This window comes from Podarcis vaucheri, assembly GCF_965113315.1.
Source record: "Podarcis vaucheri genome assembly, chromosome: 14".
In the NCBI taxonomy this organism is placed as follows: domain Eukaryota; kingdom Metazoa; phylum Chordata; class Lepidosauria; order Squamata; family Lacertidae; genus Podarcis; species Podarcis vaucheri.
Genome location: NC_138752.1, coordinates 27,997,959 through 28,017,558, shown reverse-complemented (window position 1 = coordinate 28,017,558; position 19,600 = coordinate 27,997,959). Strand labels below are relative to the sequence as shown.

The window sequence follows — 19,600 nt, the reverse complement described above, 5'->3', positions numbered from 1 at the left end:
TTCCCCCTGTGGCTTATTGCTGTAAAACGGGCCACGTCGGAATCCATTCCTCGCTTGTAAAGACGGGTGTTTTTCTGTTTTCATTTTTTGAAGAAGCTCATTCTGATTCATTGTTAGCAACACTTGGTGCATTATTTCAAAAGAAATCACGATAGCCTAAGAGGATCCCCCACGTACAGAAGGATGACACCTCTCAAGTGCCAGATGGCGCAGAACAATTGTGTGCACCCATCTCCATGGGACAGACCTTTTCGGTCTGAATCGGCAGGGTGATGCAGATTCATTTTCCATGCCAAGGTAAAGTAATCCGTAGAGTATTGCGGAGGTGCAAGAGACTCCATCAAGGTGTTTGACTTTATGGCGCCTAACTCAGGCAGCTTTCTCAAAATAGGATTTTGACCTGGTGCATGTGTGCATGTAATGTGTGCAAAGGAAATAGCCAGCCTTATTCTACAAGACTGTCGTATTTGAGGATTCAAAACTTTATAGAGGCCTCTTCTCTAGCCTGCTGTCCTGCAGGTGTTTTGAACTGCAACTCCCAGACAGCACGGCCATGAAACAATGGGAATTGTAGGACACCAGGTGTAGAGAGAAGTTGCTTTAGAGCAGTGTTTCCCAAAGTTGGAACTCTGGCTGCTGTTGTTTTTTTGGACTACAACTCCCATCATCCCTACCTAGCAGGACCAGCAGTCAGGGATGATGGGAATTGTAGTCCAAAAACAGCTGGAGACCCAAGTTTGGGAAACGCTGCTTTAGAGATTCATCATGATCATCCCTACACGATTCTTTCCCCCAGCCCCATTGCTCAGGACCAGCTTCCCACCGAAGGCAAAGGGAGACTTTACCACCAAATTTGGTTTTGGTATCTTGGTAATTTTTTTTTATTATTTTGTCACTATTTTTATGGCAGCATAAATAATAAGCGAGTGAAAGTACACTGAAATGGAGCAGGGCGGGGTCAGCGTTAGGCACAGAACACAATGTAAACATTGGTGACGTGGTGGGGGGACATGGGGAAGTATGGGGGGGCAGGTGGAGAGAAAGCACACCTGTCTTTTTGGATGGTGCTTGGTGGTTAAAGCATGTGTGTGGTGGGGGGCGCACACACATGAATGAGCACTATGTGGAACTTCTAGCAACTCGGGTCTAGATTTGGGCCGACTGGGATGCAGAAAGAAATCGGCAGGACTTGGATGCCACTGCATCCAAGAGGGAACTTGAGGTGGCCGAAGCATTACAACCTAAAGCCTCACCCTTTTGATCGGCTCATTCTACGGCCACAACACACTTGCGGAACATTTGCTACATCCAGTTGGCAGTGGCGATGGACAAATTTGGGGTGGTTTCAAGACAGTCTTGGTAGACACATGATTTCTTGCGGCCAACAATCCAAAATGTTCAAATATGACCCCCGGAACTGGATCTACCTTGAGCCTAGCTCTGAGGATCATCTTGGACCAAGTTATAGATGTTGATCATTTTCAGAGGCCATATTTTTTTTACCAGCTCTGGCCCCAGAAGTCAAATCTCTATATATGTATGTCTGTATTTAAACATAGCAATTCTATATACTGTAGCACTTTCTGAGTGTTCTAGTTGCTTCAAACTCTGAAATCAATCATAAGGTAGGCCCTAATATATTATCCCCTTAAAGGTAAAGGGACCCCTGACCATTAGGTCCAGTCGTGGACGACTCGGGTTGTGGCGCTCATCTCGCTTTACTGGCTGAGAGAGCTGGTGTACAGCTTCCAGGTCATGTGGCCAGCATGACTAAGCCATTTCTGGCGAAACCAGAGCAGCACACGGAAACACCGTTTACCTTCCCGCCGGAGCAGTACCTATTTATCTACTTGCACTTGAAGTGCTTTTGAACTTCTAGGTTGGCAGGAGCAGGGGGAGCTCACCCCGTTGCAGGGATTCGAACTGCGACCTTTCGAGCGGCAACCCCAAGAGGCTCAGTGGTTTAACCCACAGCGCCACTCTCGTCCCACATTATCCCCCTTTTGCAGACATAATGGCTCACCTACTTTTTATCCTCCCGTTCTAGGGTCCAGATACACGATAGCTCCTTATCGCAGGGTTCCTGCGCTCAATACCACAATGGAGAACTTATTCCAGGATAGTTGCACTGGGGGTAAAGGAATTTCAGTCACGGGATCCTGTCTCTTCACCCCCTGAAGGGGAATGTTAGTGGTCAGGATTCCAAAGGGAAAACTACCCTTACCTAATTTCTCAGCAAGGTGATTGTCTTCAGAAGGAAGGGAATGCCCTAACTAAATACTGAAGCAATCTTACTGCCACTTGGATTTCCCCTCCATCATTCACTAAAACCCACAGTGGCAAGTCCCATTTTCATTAAGGAAGTGAAATGCTTTCGGCTCACTCCATTGGCAGGAGGCTCTACCTGTGATGCCAAATTCAGGATAGATTTACCTTCTAGAATATCCGTCTCCAGGACCCAGTTCCCTGGGGCTCTTTCTTCAAACCATTGACCAATTTGGAGCAGATGACTGTAGGAATCCAACCTGAACAGCAATAACTGGCAAGGCAGATTGCTAGGTGATGCTAGGGGCTCATTGCATAGGAATGTTTTTTTTTTGGGGTGGGGCAGTCTTCTTACCTATAAATCTCAACAGGGGCATGACAGCCAGCACCTTGAAGGTCCCAGTTGCTGTGTGACTCACATTACCCCTTTTGCAGCAAGCACCCATTGGGCAACCTTGCATTTGGGTGGTGCTAGCAGCAACACCTCACCACCCCCCAGCATATAAAAGTGAAGTTTGGGGACTCATCCCTCCCTTTGCTGCCTCACAGCAGTTGCCAATGGTTCGGCCTAGGGTACAGATTCACCGGCAGCAGCAGAGAACTGAGCTAGCAAATGCATCAGAAGATGCTGGCAGGATCCAGCCAGATTGAAGCATCTTGCAGCCTGAGCCTTGGCATCCATCCACAGCGGGACATCCTGCCTTCAAGATTTCCTCCTTCCTTGCAGTCCTGTGTCACGGCATGTGTTAATAACCACTATCTGATAGCAAGAGCTGTTTAAGACAGTGGAATGGACCACCTCAGAAGGTGGTGGACTCTCCTTCATAGGAGGTTGCTAAACAGAGATTGGGTGACCATCTGCCAGGGATTCTTCCTGCATTGCAGGGGATTAGACCAGATGACTCTTTGGCCGGGGGGTCCCTTCCAATTCTATGATTCTAGGAGAAAATACAAAGTTCTATAATATGTGAAGGCTTGGGATTAATGGTTAGGAACCAGAGATACAAAGAGTGGGTATCCCTTATAAACTGGTGCTGGCGCCACCTGTTTCGATAGGACAACCAACCAAGGGCTTGATGCATAGAAAAGCCACTGAGCTATGGCTGAAGCAGAGCTGGCCCCACGGTACAAATGATGCCAGTGGCTATGGGGTGGGGAGGTGGGGAATGGCAATTTTTAAGAAATACTGAGAAAGCTGTGCATGACCTTAACCCCCAACATCCGCTGCAGCATTAAAGGGATCCTGGGGGTTCTGCTCTTTTGCTTGCGCGGCACATTGCGGGGAATTTCCCGGGAGAAGGGGATGAATTAATGTCCAGCTCTCCCATGTACCTTCCAGTTTCATGGACCTGAATTCCAGTTTTGTATCCAGTGTGCATTGTCAGTCACACTTTGCATAGGAAAAAAAAAGAATATTAATAATACTAATCAATGCCATTGCTTCCTGCGGGGCATGCAGATCTCCCTTTTCATTCCTGCTCAAGGATGGAATGGAAAACTGGATGCCCCGTTTAGCTAATCCCGTGACTTGGCGGCATCAGGAAACGCATTGACTCCTCTACTTCCTCCAAGGGAAGCTCGGGCTCTACATGGGTCCCTTTGCTTGTTTCATGCAGTAGTTTTCTCAGTTAACATCATACAGACAACACGTCTTTCTTTTAGTGCTAGGAAATGACCACAGAAGGACACAGTTCCAGTTAGCGGGTGAGCTCCCTGGGGGCTGGCCACGGGGGTCTCTGGCTCATATCGTGTGTTAAGTGGATACAGTAAAATTAAAAGAGTGGGTATAAACAAAGAGTTTGTTTAGAAAATGTCCTTTAGAGTTCATTGTTCTTCGGGCTGTTGCGCAAGTTTTTCAGCTCCAACTGTAGCTGTCGGATTTTGATGTCCTTCTGCGAGAGCTCAGCTTTCAACCGCCGGATCTCATCTTGTTGCCGGAAGAACATTCGGAGAAGCTTGAAGTTGAGGAAGAGAGAGAAAGAGTTGGCCTCCATATTGTGCTGTTGCTTCATTTATTTATGAACCCCCATCGTTCTGCCTGGACACTGAGGTCCTGCGCCGAGAGCCTTCTGGTGGTTTCCTCACTGCGAGAAGTGAGGTTACAGGGAACCAGGCAGAGGGCCTTCTTGGTATTGGCACCCGCCCTGTGGAACGCCCTCCCACCAGATGTCAAAGAGAAAAACAACTACCAGACTTTTAGAAGACATCTGAAGGCAGCCTTGTTTAGAGAAGCTTTTAATGTTTAATAGACTATTGAATTTTAATATTTTGTTGGAAGCCGCCCAGAGTGGCTGAGGAAACCCAGCCAGATGGGTGGGGTATTAATACTACTACTACTAATTATCCTGTCTTTTCATCCAAGCAGCTCAAGGTGGCATACATGGTTCTCCCCCTCGCCATTTAATCCCCACAACAACCCTGTGAGCTGGGCTAGGCTGAGAGGCAGCGATTGGCCCAAGGTCACCTAGCGAGCTTCCTGGCTGAGTGGGGATTTGAACTCTGTTTTTCTGACACTCTGACCAATGCACCGTATTGACTCTCGAAAAAATTATGGTACTTTGGTATATCATAGCTGGCAAGTATTTGTGGGGGCCATGTACAAAAAAACGCCCTGCTGGGTCAGACCGAAGGTTCATATCGTTCAGCATCCTTTTCCCACAATTGCCAGCTAGATTCATATGGGAAGCCTAGAAGCAGGACATGAATGCAACAGTACTTTCCCACTTATGATCTGCAGAATCAGATGCATCCTGCCTCTGATAAGAGGAGTAAATGGCCATTGTGACTAGTATTTGTTGATAGGTATGTCCTTCATGAATTTATCTCTTTTAAAGCTGGTCCTCACTACCTCCTGTGGTAGCAAATTCCACAGTTTCAACTGTGTGGTGTGTGTGTGTATATATAAGTATTTTCTTTTGTCTGTGCCGAATCCTACCAACATTCAGCTTCTGTGAATGACCACACTGGGTTCTAGTATTATGAGAGAGGGAGAGAAAAGCCTGCTAAAGTGCTCCCACCCCCCAGCTGAGGGAGCCCCGATGCTTTTCTGGCTTTGCTGACCTCCAAGCGAAGCCGCCATCATGTTCTGCCCCTCATACTGGTTCTGGGTAATGTATGGATACATTGCCCAGGCCTAATGATGACAACTCTCAATCTGGACAGAGGGTAGCTGTTTTTCCCTTACCTCATTCTCTGTTCTGGGGGGCACGTTTTCTAAGAGGTCGATCCCATTAACAACAACACTCTTCTTCTCTCTCATCGGTGCCTTAAAAACAACTTTCGATGCTTTCTTATAGCCTTCCTTTAAAGACATCAATATGGGATCTAAGAAAGAAAGAAAACAAGAGACAACAAATGCTAAACCAAAGGGCTAGAGAGACATTTTTTGGAAACGAGCAAATAATCTACCCTATTTTAGCTAAAACCGGGACGCGGGTGGCGCTGTGGGTTAAACCACAGAGCCTAGGACTTGCCAATCAGAAGGTCGGCGGTTCGAAACCCCGCAATGGGGTGAGCTCCCGTTGCTCAGTCCCTGCTCTTGCCAACCTAGCAGTTCAAAAGCACTTCAAGTGCAAGTAGATAAATAGGTACCAATGCAGCAGGAAGGTAAGCGGCATTTCCGTGTGCTGCTCTGGTTCGCCAGAAGCAGCTTAGTCATGCTGGCCACATGACCTGGAAGCTGTATGCTGGCTCCCTCGGCCAATAAAGCGAGATGAGCGCCGCAACCCCAGAGTCGGTCACGACTGGATCTAATGGTCAGGGGTCCCTTTACCTTTACCTATTTTAGCTAAAGGACCAAACGTTTGTGTTCTGTATTTGGGACAATGTGCTGGAACTTTGTGAAGCTGCATTTTACTCTGCAGCACCTGTGAAACTCCCGCTGAACATCACACACAATCCAAGAGGTTGCGTTGGAGTGGCAGTGAAGCAGCCCATAATTTCAGAGGTGCAATCGAAGCTACTGCAAATGTCAGGGTTCTGAAGCTGGGGAAACCCAGGCACCTTTGTTACTCTGCCACTATGCCAGCTTTCCAAAAGAGCCTGCCCTCTTTTGAGCTTTAGTGCCACCAGGACTGCTGGTCTGAAAGTGGTTCAACCTCAGGTGTGCCCAGGTGGCAAAATGGGTCCTACAGAGATCTACCTAGCTCTATAAGGCTTTGAATAGACTGGCTCTTCAGTTAGACTCTCAATTGCTTTAACACATTCCTCATTCTATATTTTAATATGGCAGGGAGATGGGACAGGTCCAGCATTTCAGTTGATTTCACTGGGGAGAGAAACAAAAGAGCATCACTTAGTCACAGATCAGTCTTCACCATTTCCAGATGTTGAAATGGTAAATGCCCAGACTTCAATATTTGGAAATATTAGGGATTTCAAGCAGTGTTAGCCATGTTTTGCTTGAAGTCAAATTTCTGGCCACTTTAAAAGTTGTTTTTCTTTTTAAAACCTAGGTGGTGTTTGATTTTCCACCAGGTTGCACATCACAAAATTGCAGAGCTAGTGCATTTACCCCGGTTCGTTCCACTCAGCCATTCATCCGGTGTGAGAGCAGGCTCTGTTCCTGGAGTCATTGGGTAAATATCTTCCTGGTATGTTTCCGACTAGAATGCAGAAGGAAGAGAAACAGCATATTTGAAATAATTAGTAAAGGACTTCCAGAGCGGTGGTGGTGTTCTGGGAAGGGTGCCCCCAGGCAGGCAGCAAACACATAATGTTGTTGGCATCAGCATACTAATAATAATAATTTATTATTTATACCCCACCCATCTGGCTGAGTTTCCCCAGCCACTCTGGGCAGCTCCCAATCAAGTGTTAAAAACAGTACAGCATACCAACCTGTATCCCCCCCCCACCAAATATAATCTAGATTTATCTTTCCCAAGAAAAATTCAGTAAGTAACACACACACCGGCAATGACCCAGTTGCAAACAATCATTTAACAGTGGTTCCCGAACCATTTTGGGCACCCACCCCCTTGGTTCCATAATCGTAAGCTGCCCAAAGTGGCTGGGGAAACCCAGCCAGATGGTCAGGGTATTATTATTATTATTATTATTATTATTATTATTATTATTATTTTATCATTTCATCATCAGTCCCCTCACCCCAATTTAAAAGTGATAGAAGCAGTAAAACCTTAAATACAAAACAAGGAAGTTTTTTTGTTCCATGTTCTAGCCCTGTCAACCATAAATTAGCAATCAATGTGTTTGGAGGGCCCCACTTCCAGTGCCCCCTTCTGCACCCTTGCCTCTTGGGGCCTCATTGCCCCCCCAAGGGTGGTACCACCCATTTGGGTAACTACTGCTTTAACCCTGTCTGTGAGCCACTAAGTTCCATTTTTGCCCTCCCCCCAAAAAAAATCAAAAAGATTTTTGATGCTATGGCAGTAATTAAACTACTCAACATACTCCCCCCCATCCCAAAAACGAGGAGCGGACATTTATCTCAGGAGCAGCACAAACTTTTAGCTCATTCTCTGAGCCAAGCAAAGTCATAAGCATTGCAACATAGCAGGTTAACCATTTGTCGGATTGCAGTTTGGGATGAAGGCTGCATTAGAGCATTCTCAAGCACATCCCTGTTGCCCCGAAGATCTGGCTCCACGCTGCTGCAGAAAAAGAGCCCATGCAGCCGGGAGCTCGGTGTGTTTGTGGTCTGAAAGGAGAGGCAATCAAGGCAGGAGAGGCTTACTAGAAGGCATTTGGGCTTGCGGAGTGTGGATAAAAATGACTACGAGTGGGGGGAATGGATGTGCGGGTCTTTGTGCAGAAATAATGGGACAGAATCGCAACCTTCCTTTACAACACCAAAACATAGGGAAATGCAACTGAGCATAAGTGCCAACTCCCTGGGGCCCTGCGTTGCCTGAGCACCCACAAAATTCCCCATGAAGGAGCTGGGCACCCACAAATTTGGGTGCCAGGGCCATGCACGTTGCATGGCACCCACAACCCTGGGCACCCACGGTTGTCTCCTGCCTCACTGCCTCCTGCGGAAGCAAGTTCCATTGTTTGAGGCAGAGCGGGCTTCTCCAACCTAGGACCCTATAGCAGCAACCCCCATGCCTCTGCCAATCTCTGAGCAGGGTGGTCAGAGCTTGGCAAATCCCACATGGCTCCTTTTCACCTGCCAAGGCCACTTGGAGGTGGCACATCAGCCAAGGGAGCTTCAAGGCTGCCATGGTTTGAGGTGGAATTTAACAGCGTAGGAAATTTCAGGTTGTACCGTTGAGTGCTGATTTGGTGTTGTTGTGCAGTAAAATTGGGAAGTGGCAATGAAACACCCTGAAAATAGGAGCTAACTTGATGTCCTCTAGCAGCCCCACAAGCAAATCAGGATGATGCTCAGTAAACAGGTCATCTGGAAGCAACCACAGTTGTGTGAACTGGACCCAGGGTTCAAAGCCTCAGTCCCACCACACATTTAAAGCACATGGCTCCCCTCAAAGAATCCTGGGAACTATGGTTTTCCTCGTGCCATGCTACAGTTCCCAGCATTCTTCACAAACTACAGTTCCCAGGGTTCTTGGGGTGTGTGTGAATTCCTGTGTATGGCATGTAGGCAGCCTTAGAGAGCAAACCTGCCTCCTGTGAGGGCCAGATTACTCACCCTCCTTGGCACGATCATGGAGATGGGCTCAATCAGCCCTTTTAACGTGATGAGCTTATAGAACCGGAACACCTCGCAGGCAGAGACATCCAGGCCATGCTTTGGCATCACTCCTACAAACACAAGGAATAGGCAGAAGTGATGTTTGTTGTCCTGTACATAACAAAGAAAATCAAATCCTTGGAGAGGTTGCAAGGCGACCCTCTATCATGGCATCTGAGTGACACAGCAGTTCTGCACGATTTTCTCTGTTTCCTTTTATCTCCTCAGAGATCTTCCTGCTGCTCCCCCCCCCGGCTAGGTAAACCCCCTGCTCCTTGCACCAACCTCTGTTTCTATAAAGTGTGCCAGCCACTGTCCTTAGCTACTGGCCCTCTGATCCAGTGTCCTGGGAATGTTCATAAACATTCCGTATCCAGAGGGGAAAGGGCTCGGTGCACAACTGTCACACACAGCGGAAGAGGAAGGGTTGGTTTGGCCTGAGGGGAAGACCATGCACTGGAACCAAGGGCTGCCAGAACTTTATTTGGAGTGAGGGAAGGAAGTCTGGGGCTGAGCAGGCCAAGATGTTGGAAATGCAGGGAGGGCAAGGATTGGGGAGAGCGTCAGGGAGGCAGCAGACCTGCAGGAGGAGGCTGAAGAAAGGGGCAGAGTAGTTAGAGGAGGTGCGGGAGCCTGTGACTATGCTGGGGAAAAGAGGGCAGAACAGATGAAATAACATAAGAAGAAGCTTCTGGATCAGGCCAGTAGCCCATCAAGTCCAGCAACCTGTTTGCACCATGACCAAATGACCCTAAGAACCTAGGTATCCAGATAGACTGCCTCCAGGTCTGGAGGTTTCATAAGAGCACCAGAAGAGCCTTGCTGGATCAGGCCAATGTCCCTTTGATTTATTTCATAAAAATTCACAAGCTGCTTGGTTATATATATATAAAAAAAAACCCTCAAAGTGGTTTACAAAAAGAAAAAATCAAGAAAAAAGTACAACTCTACTTTTTAAAAATCCGAAAGTAAAAATACTGAAACAGATCAGAGTTGCCTCAGCTTCCTAAGCCTCTGGGCAGGCTTGTCTAAAAGGAATGTTTATAGCAGGTGCCAAAAAGAGTACAGTGGTACCCCAGGTTAAGTACTTAATTCGTTCCGGAGGTCCGTATGTAACCTGAAACTGTTCTTAACCTGAAGCACCACTTTAGCTAATGGGGCCTCCTGCTGCTGCGCGCCGCCAGAGCACGATTTCTGTTCACATCCTGAAGCAAAGTTCTTAACCCGAGGTAATATTTCTGGGTTAGCGGAGTGTGTAACCTGAAGCATATGTAACTGAGGTACCACTGTACAGTACAAAAATAGTCCAATATTTGGTTCACACAGTGGCCAACCACATGCCCCGATGCAGAGCCTGTCTCCAATTGTGGAGTCAGAGCACAGCCATCGTGGCTAGTAGCCACTGACTAGTCCAAGGAAAGAGGCTGCCTCCCTTTGAGGCTGTAGCGCAGACGGTAAGCACCCCTTACCGAGGCCTTTTTGTGGAGCCGGAGAACGGAATTCCATGAGGTAAGTGAGGTATGGCTTCTCTGTACTGATTTCATAGTAGCGGATATTCCCATCTCCCTAGGGGGAGAGAGAAAGAGAGAGAGGTGTGAATCAGTGGGACTTTTGTGAATATTGGGGTGGGAGGAGAGAGCACTGCACAGTTTAGGTCATAGCAGAGCCTTCTCCAACCTGGTGCCTTCCAGGTTTCCTGGCCTACAACTCCGATCAGCCTCAGTTTAACATAGTGGTGCCAGTAGGCGCTGTGGGGAGTTGTAGTACAAAACATCTGGAGGGCCCCAGGTTGGGGTGGTTGTCATAGGAACTCTGACTTGGCCCACCCTTAAAAACATGGATGGCCCTCTGTCAGGGGATTGGACAAGATGAACCTCAGGGTCCCTTCTAATTCTACCCTTCTATGATTCTGGGTGCTGTCTTGTTTTTGCTTACAACAACCCTGTGAGGTATTCTGACTTTATCTCCATTTTCTAGCAGAAGGACGGAAGGTTGAAGGACAATGGCTTAGCTGGAGCCCCAATTAACACCCTATAATCTCCACAGTGCTCAAACTGGGATGGATCCATTTCCAGTCAGCCCAGATTTAGTTACATCTACTGAAAAGAAGGAGGCTGGTTTTAGGTCTGCCGGGAAATGGAGCATGAGTCCTTCATACATCTGAATGGAAACAAGGCATATTAATTTCATTAAAACCTGTTTCTGAGTATGCATGCTCAGGATCTCAGCCCTAAAAGACCAAAATTTAGAATAAAAAAGTGTACAGTTGGAAGGGACGCCTATGGTCATCTCGTTCAACCCCTGCAATGCAGGAATCACAACTAAAGAATCTCTTTAGAAACCACCAGTGAAGGAGAATCTACCATCTTCTGAGGGAGTCCATTCTACTGTCTGAGGGAGTCCATTCTACTGTCAAACAGCTCTTACCGTCAGAAAGTGCTTTCTAATGTTGAACTGCAATCTCCTTTCTTGCAATTTGACTCCATCAGTTCAGGTCCTATCCTCTGGAGCAGCAGCAAACAAGCTTGCTCCATCTTAATATTAGCAAAATAGTAGTAGTAGTAGTAGTAGTAATAGTAATAGTAATTATAATATCTGACAACTCTTCAGATATTTGAAGTTGGCTGCCAAATTGCCTCTCAATCTTCTCTTTATACAGTCAAACCTCGGTTGTTGAACATAATCCGTTGTGGAAGCCTGTTTGGCTTCCGAAATGTTCGACAACAGAGGCGCGGCTTCTGATTGGTTGCAGGAGCTCCCTGCACTCAAGCAAAAGCTGCACTGGACATTTGGCTTCTGAAAAACGTTAAAAAACCAGAGCATTTACTTCCGGGTTTTCGGCTTTTGGGAGCTGAAACGTCCCAAAATGGAGGCGTTCAGGAGCCAAGGTTTGACTGTAGATTTAAATCTACAGCAACACAAATTGCTTTGGCTAAGCATCTAGATGAACCAATGAATGCCTTTTAAAAAACTACTTTGAGGGAAATGGTTTGTTAATTTTTTTAGTCCAAGGGAGTGACTATGACGTGACTCCAGATATACGTTGGTTCATAGTGCGTACCTAATGGCAAGATACAGAAACTTTGGGATTCTGTAGCCAAAGCCCACTCCCCCATGCCATAAGCATTTTGTGCCCACTCACCTTGCCAGCCAGGTACAGCATGTGGGTATCAGCATCGTAGAAAGGGAAGAGGAGTCCAGACAGCCCGTCAATCTCCTCCTCTATTAAGGGCATGGCGAGATCTTCCTGCAGAAATCAAAGATACTCTTGTTGGTTAAAAAAAAAAGCTTTCAAACCTGCTGCATCTATAACCTTGACACTAGGAATGTTATTACAAATGTGAAGAAAGGTGTCTTTTAAAAAAGCTGTGGCCAGCCTCCCCTAATCTGGTGCCCTCAATATGCTTTTCGACTACAACTTTGGGCCGGTCATTGCCTTTCAGCCTAACCTACCTCCCAGTGTTGTTATGAGGATAAAATGGGGAGGAGAAATATGTATGCCACCCTGAGAACCTTGGAGGAACGTTGGGATATAAATAAATAAAGATTTCTTCTCTCAGGGCTTGGTCCCAAAAAGGGATGATTGAAAAAATAATATTTTTTAAACTATATAATTATTTATTATATTTGTTAGTTGCTTTATCTTGCCCATGGCAAATTACAAAGTGACTTACAACCAAAACAAAACAAAAACTCCACACAGTTATATTAAAACCAAAAACACCCCTCTGACATCAAAAAGGTCACAGATAGTTAAAGGCCAAAGGCCTGCTTATAGAGTAAAGTTTTTGCTTGGCACCTAAAGATATATACAGTGGTACCTCGGGTTAAGTACTTAATTCGTTCCAGAGGTCTGTTCTTAACCTGAAACTGTTCTTAACCTGAAGCACCACTTTAGCTAATGGGGCCTCCTGCTGCCGCCACGCCGCCAGAGCACAATTTCTGTTCTCATCCTGAAGCAAAGTTCTTAACCTGAAGCACTATTTCTGGGTTAGCGAAGTCTGTAACCTGAAGCGTATGTAACCTGAAATGTATGTAACCCAAGGTACCACTGTAATGAGGGTGCCTGAGGAGAGCATTCTGCAAACAGGGAACCACCACTGAAAAGGCCTGTTCTTGCATTACCACCTTCCAGAATAAGTAAATAAATATCACGGCCTGACCTGATCCCAGAGGGCAATCTGCCTCGTGTTCCACCGCGAGACTCCAGTCGTTAGAAGCCGCTTCATGTTTCCTAAAAAGACAACCCGGTTCACGCGATGGTTCTTACAATTCGCCTCCTGGAAAGACAACCAAGATTTACCCAGCCAGGCAGCTACACTCCTGGCAGCCTCCAGCTCCCCCCTTCAAATCAATCATAAAGTTTCAGAGTTGGAAGTCTAGTTCAAAAGTCTAGTCCAACCCCCTTCAATGCAGGACTCACAGATCAAGAATCCCTGACAGATGACCATCCAACTGCAGCTTAAAAACTTCCAGTGAATGAGAGCCCACCACCTTCTGTGGGAGTCCATTCTACTGTTAAATGGCACTTAAAGTCAGAAAGTTCTTCCTGATGTAGGAATCTCCTTTTCTGTAATTTTAATTTATTGGCTGGGGTCCTGCCCTCTGGAGCAGCAAAAAGCAAGCTTGCTCCATCTTCCATGTGACAACACTTCAGATATTTGAAGATGGCTGTCAGATCCTCTCTCCATCTTCTCTTCTCCAGGCTAAACATACCCAATTACCTCAACCATTCCTCATAAGACTTGGTTTCCAGACCCTTGGTCATCTTTTCAATATCCTTCTTAAGCTGTAGTACTAGACTTCTGTAGGCAATTGATTAAGGCAGCTTTCCCTGCTGTGCTCCAGATGTTTCGGACCACAATTCCCATCCATCCCAGCTGAGACAGTTGGGGCTTATGGGAGTTGTAGTCCAAAACATCAGGAGAGCACCAGGTTGGGAAAGGCTGGCTTACTATTCTTTCAAATACGCCACTCAAAAGCCTCACTTTTCATTTCATCCAATGCAACTTGTGATTAATAAAAGATTAAAGCTAGACGTAAAAACACGGCAGACAGTGAATTCTTTCTGTTCCCTCTGTTGAAATTGTGTTTATCTGCAGTCAAAATTTGCACGTTGACATTTGGGGGCTGGGGGTGGGAAATATTCTAACCATGAGATCAAGAAGTTTTTTAAATTTTTTTTAAAGGCTGCTTTCTTAGAAGATAAGCACATGCTTATAAAAAGATTGCTTTTGGAAACTTCATTGTCGGAAGAAGTAGCTGTGAATTCTTACCAACAAAAACGTATCCAACTTGCTTTTCCTGCCTTAGGAGAGGAGGCAGTTTTTACACCAACGATGGTGCAATTTAGGTGGAGGTTGCAAAACATACAGGACATGAATTAATTGTAATCGGTAATTTCTTGGCTTAAAAAACAACAACCTTAAAGCTGCTCTGGGGAGCCCCTCTGTTTCTGAGCAGTTTCTTACACCCCTATGCCTTTTCTTTAATCCAAATTGCCCCCCCCCCCCGAAAGAAAGCCGCTATCCACACTGCAGGCATAATTGTTGTTTTGGTGGGGCATTCAGACCGGAAAAATAGGAAAGCTGATGGGAGTTTTAATCTGTTTCTAGTTTCACTGTTGGTTTAACTTTTCAAAAGTCTTAAATTGTTGCTGATTCCTCTTGTTGATAATTTTATTGCTCTTTCTGTTTTGTAAACTGCTCTACTTGGAAGGTTCTTTTTTGCCATCAAGCGGTGTATAAATTTTATGAAATAAATAAATAAATAAATGCAAACAAATAACATAAAAGCATAAGAAGAGCCTGGATGGCTGGATCAGACCAGTAGCCCTTCTAGATGTCCAGCTGTGGCCAACCAGATGTCCCAGTACAAAGCCAGTCTGCAGTCAGGGCCTCAGCACCAGAGAAACCTCCCAGCAATTGTGTTCAGAGTCATGCCTCTTCTGACCGCAGAGACAGAGCAAAGCCATTGTAGCTAGCAGTAGGCATGGACAGGCTGATCCTCTATGAATCTGCCTAATTCTCTTTTAAAGTAATCCAGGCTGGTGTCCATCGCTACATCCTGCGCCCCCTCCTCCCAGAGTTGTTGTCCTGATAAAAACTAGACATGCGCACCCCCTTCTGTGGCTGATTTAAAAAACAACAACAGTCAGGACGTTGGATGATGGCTCTCTGCCAACGCATCTCTCTTTTGACCCTTATAAGAAGCTCCTTGCCTGGAGGACTTTGCCGGAGCGCGGCTCAATGACGCGGAGCTTCTTGTCTTTGCAAGTGGTGGCCAGCAAACTCCCGTCTGTGTTGAAGGACATGCAGAGAATGACGTCGGTGTGGCAGTCAATCATCTTCACAGGCTCACCGATGTCCAGGTTCCAGATGAGAACCTAACAAGGACAGGAACGCAAAACAAAGGTCAGCCTTCCCACCACTGGGGAGAGAGCCAGTGTGGTGTAGTGGTTAAGAGCGGTAGTCTCGTAATCTGGGGAACCGGGTTCGCGTCTCCGCTCCTCCACCTGCAGCTGCTGGGTGACCTTGCGCCAGTCACACTTCTCTGAAGTCTCAGCCCCACTCACCTCACAGAGTGTTTGTTGTGGGGGAGGAAGGGAAAAGGAGAATGTTAGCCCCTTTGAGACTCCTTCGGGTAGTGATAAAGCGGGATATCAAATCCAAACTCTCTCTCACTGGCTGCAACGTTTTGCTTACTGTTGCGTTCATACCCCACCTTTTTCTCCATGGTTCTTCCCCTCCTTATTTAGTCCCAACAACAACAACAACAACATCAACAACAACCCTGTGAGGTGGGTTAGGCTGAGAGTTATTGACTGGCTCAAGGGCACCCAGCGAGCTTCAAGGCAGAGTGGAGATTTGAACCCTGGTCTCCCAGGTCCTAGACCAATGCACCACTACACACCACACTGGCTCTCATGCATGAGGGCGACTTCGCCCAGCTCACCTTATAGTCATAGCCGGCACTGAACAGGATGTTGTTGGTGGTCGGGTGCCACTCAACAAGGCCGACGCGCCGGCTGTGCCCGTACAACTCCAGGACCGCCTCCATCATGTTGCGCTTCAGTCCTCCGTCTGGAATTTCCCATATCCGAACCTTGAAGGACATGAGAGCAAAAGGATGCTGTGAGGAGGGTGTCTTTGTCAACTCAGCGGCTTGCCTGGATGAAGTAGGTTCATTATACAGTACACACACACCCCCGAAACATTCTGCTACAGTAAAGATGCTTTTAAAATGTCTCAGGACCCATGGGCCACACTCACACCATACTTTATTACTGTTATTATTAACCAAAAATGGCAAGCATAGTAAACAAACATAAACGAAGAATGAAAAATGTAAACCATAAAGCATCACAGCCTTGTTAGAAGCATGGGAACCTAAGCATTGTCAGCACTGACTGGCAGTGGCTTTATTATTATTATTATTATTATTATTATTATTAAAGGTCAAGGGACCCCTGACCATTAGGTCCAGTCGTGGCCAACTCTGGGGTTGTGGCGCTCATCTCGCTTTATTGGCCGAGGGAGCCGGCGTACAGCTTCCGGATCATGTGGCCAGCATGACTAAGCCTCTTCTGGTGAACCAGAGCAGTGCACGGAAATGCCGTTTACCTTCCCGCCGGAGCAGTACCTATTTATCTACTTGCACTTTGACGTGCTTTTGAACTGCTAGGTTGGCAGGAGCAGGGACTGAGCAACGGGAGCTCACCCCATCGCGGGGATTCGAACCGTCGACCTTCTGATCGGCAAGTCCTAGGCTCTGTGGTTTAACCCACAGCGCCACCCGTGTCCCATTATTATTATTACCCAGCCCATCTGGCGGGGTTGCAGCTTCCAACACATATAAAAACATAATAAAACGTCAAACATTAAAAACTTCCTGATACAGAGCTGCCTTCAATTCAAGTATTGTAGTTGACATCTGATGGGAAGGCATTCCAACATTTCAGGCAAGCCCTACATGGAGATACCATTGGAGATTTGGAGATTCAACTGGGGGCCTTCTGCCTGCAAGACAGGGGCTCTGTCGCTGAGCCACCACTGTCCCCTTAGCACACATAAGTGTGGGAAGCTGCCTTCCCATATTGGTCCTTCTGGCTCAGGATTGTCTGCCCTCACTGGCAGCAGCAGCTGTCCAGGATTTTAGGCAGGGGTCTTCGTCAGCTCTATGAAGGTGTTGAATCTTGGCATTCGCCCTTCTTCAGCATTTCCACCACACCAGCTTCTGTTGCCAGTATGAAGCTGAATAGAGTTGTTGTCAGCTTGCAGATTAAGGACAGAGCTCTAGGTCCTTTAGTACAACGAAGTGAAATAATAATAATAATAATAATAATAATAATAATAATAATAATAATATTTATACTCCGCCCTCCCCAGCCAGGGCGGCTAACACCAGTAAAATTACAATAGAAACATAATTGGGGGGGGGGGACAACAACAACACAATTTAAAATACAGGTTAAAATGCAATTTAAAATGCAGCCTCATTTTAAAAGTAGCCCATAGATCAAAACCGTATGGGGAGGGAAAACATAAGGGTCGGGCTGAGCCCAAACCAAAGGCCAGGTGGAACAGCTCTGTCTTGTAGGCTCTGCGGAAAGATGTCAAGTCCCACAGGGCCCTAGTCTCTTGTGACAGAGTATTCCACCATGTCGGGGCCAGTACCGAAAAGGCCCTGGTCCTAGTTGAGAACAATCTAACCACCTTGCGACTTGGGACCTCCAAAGTGTTGTCATTTGTGGACCTTAAGGTCCTCCGCGGGGCATACCAGGAGAAGTGGTCCCATAGGTACGTGGGTCCATATTTTTGTATGCCTGATACATATAGAACATGCCAAGATCTGCAGTCCCTGAGGTCTTTGGAGGGAGGCTCAGGCAGGAGCTGCTGCCATAGAAGGGATGTGCTTCCTTGCAGCTGCATGGCTTCCCAACTGCAGCAGCCACAGGCTATAAAAAGCACTTTCTGCTGACAGAGATCCATGACATCATGAAACGCGAGGGCGGGAGAGTCAGAGCCCCCAGACAGCGGCTGAAGATTTGCATGAAAATGTGAAGCAGTCTTCAACATCTGTCAGTGCTGTGGACCTTTTTGCAAGTGCCTCTATGTCCGACAAACATAACGGAGGCAGACGAAGCCATCACATTTAGAAGTAGTACCTCTGATTCTCAGAGGTACAGGACAAGAAAGATGCGTCTGGCTGGTAACAAGGCAAAGAGTGGCCCCATGCGGAAGGGAGTTCCACAAAACGCAGCCCACAAAACTTAACACAGCACAAGTGGATATAAGGTCCCGGGTGAGTGACAACAATATCATAGGCAGATATCAAAGCAAGGGAATCACTTCTAAAAGCAAGCAAAACAAGTAAAACTGCTCCAACCAAAAGAAAACAGGATAGACTCAGCCAGAGAGATGGGTCACACAAAACAAGATACAGTGGTACCTCGGGTTACATATGCTTCAGGTTACATATGCTTTAGGTTACACACTCCGCTAACCCAGAAATAGTGCTTCAGGTTAAGAACTTTGCTTCAGGATGAGAACAGAAATTGTGCTCTGGCGGCGCGGCAGCAGCAGGAGGCCCCATTAGCTAAAGTGGTGCTTCAGGTTAAGAACAGTTTCAGGTTAAGAACGGACCTCTGGAACGAATTAAGTACTTAACCCGAGGTACCACTGTACTTTTATCTGTCAAAGGCTGGTGGGATAAAGAGGCATTTTCAGATGCATCGGCTGCACATCTCAAATTGGACATCAGAGCTGGCAATGGCTTTTTAAAGAAATGCCCCCTCTAAAAATCCTCCTGCCTGGACAGCTTATCGGCCCCTCAGGAGAAACGTATAGGGAAGACAATCCCCCTGGGTCCTTCACCCCAACAGCATCTTCTTTGACTCCTTCATGCAAATGTTCCCTTGACGGCTCCACCCCTCCACGATGCAAGTTTTCTGTGCACAGACAGAAGGCTTTTCTGACCTCGTCCTGGCATGCATCCACCCCACTGAGAGAGTGTGGGGCAGGGAGGGTTGTTCCTGCCATAGCAAAGTACCCTGGAACCTCCTTGTATTGCAGGCTGGGCTGGCTGCTAGCCTCTGCCTCTGCCTCCTCCTCTTTCCCTCTCGCTCTCAAGCACTGAAAACCTGCTTTGGCACAAGACACTCCAGCTTGCCTGCTGCGCCAGCCACTTGCTCTGAGCCCCACCTTCTTCTCTCTGCTGCAGGGATGCAGGTGACCTTGAGAAGGTCGAGAGGAGACTCCAGAACTGCAGAGGCAGCTCAGATAGGAAGGCAGGCAGAGAGGGAGGGATGGAATGAGATGAGCTGCCCCCACAGAAACCTCGCTTAGAGCTTGGGGTGAGAATTTGGGGTGGCGGGGGGGGGGACTTCTGAAAGGCAAGGTTGGTGGTGAGAGCTATATGTCAATGTAGAAATAGTCTATCCTTTCCTAGCGCTGCCTTTCTTTAAAAAAAGAGGTGTCACTGGCAACTCCCTTCCAAGGGAAAACTCCCTCTTTAGCAATAGATCGGAAGAAATGGCAATCTGGGGGAAACCTGAATTGCCATTTGTTCCAATTGAGCACCAAAGAGCCGTTCTCACTGGGGGAAAGCAGTGGGAGAAGAGGAAATGTAGACAAGCCCCCACATTGTACATTTAACACACCGTGATACCGCTTTAAA

The 19,600-nt window shown here is 47.0% G+C and overlaps 1 protein-coding gene across 1 annotated transcript in view; it reads right to left on the bottom strand.

Annotated features, from left to right (window-relative positions):
* Positions 1–852: 852 nt before the first annotated feature.
* Positions 853–19,600, bottom strand: part of CORO2B (coronin 2B) — a 79,483-nt gene continuing 60,735 nt past the window's right edge. The window contains exons 4-12 of the mRNA XM_082198627.1: positions 15,878–16,027; positions 15,144–15,308; positions 13,087–13,203; positions 12,066–12,170; positions 10,393–10,489; positions 8,882–8,994; positions 6,779–6,869; positions 5,450–5,589; positions 853–4,220 (exon numbers count right to left, since the gene is read on the bottom strand). Of these exons, the coding sequence (XP_082054753.1) occupies positions 4,083–4,220; positions 5,450–5,589; positions 6,779–6,869; positions 8,882–8,994; positions 10,393–10,489; positions 12,066–12,170; positions 13,087–13,203; positions 15,144–15,308; positions 15,878–16,027 (1,116 nt within the window). The 3' untranslated portion in view covers positions 853–4,082. The remainder of the gene's footprint in view (positions 4,221–5,449; positions 5,590–6,778; positions 6,870–8,881; positions 8,995–10,392; positions 10,490–12,065; positions 12,171–13,086; positions 13,204–15,143; positions 15,309–15,877; positions 16,028–19,600) is intronic.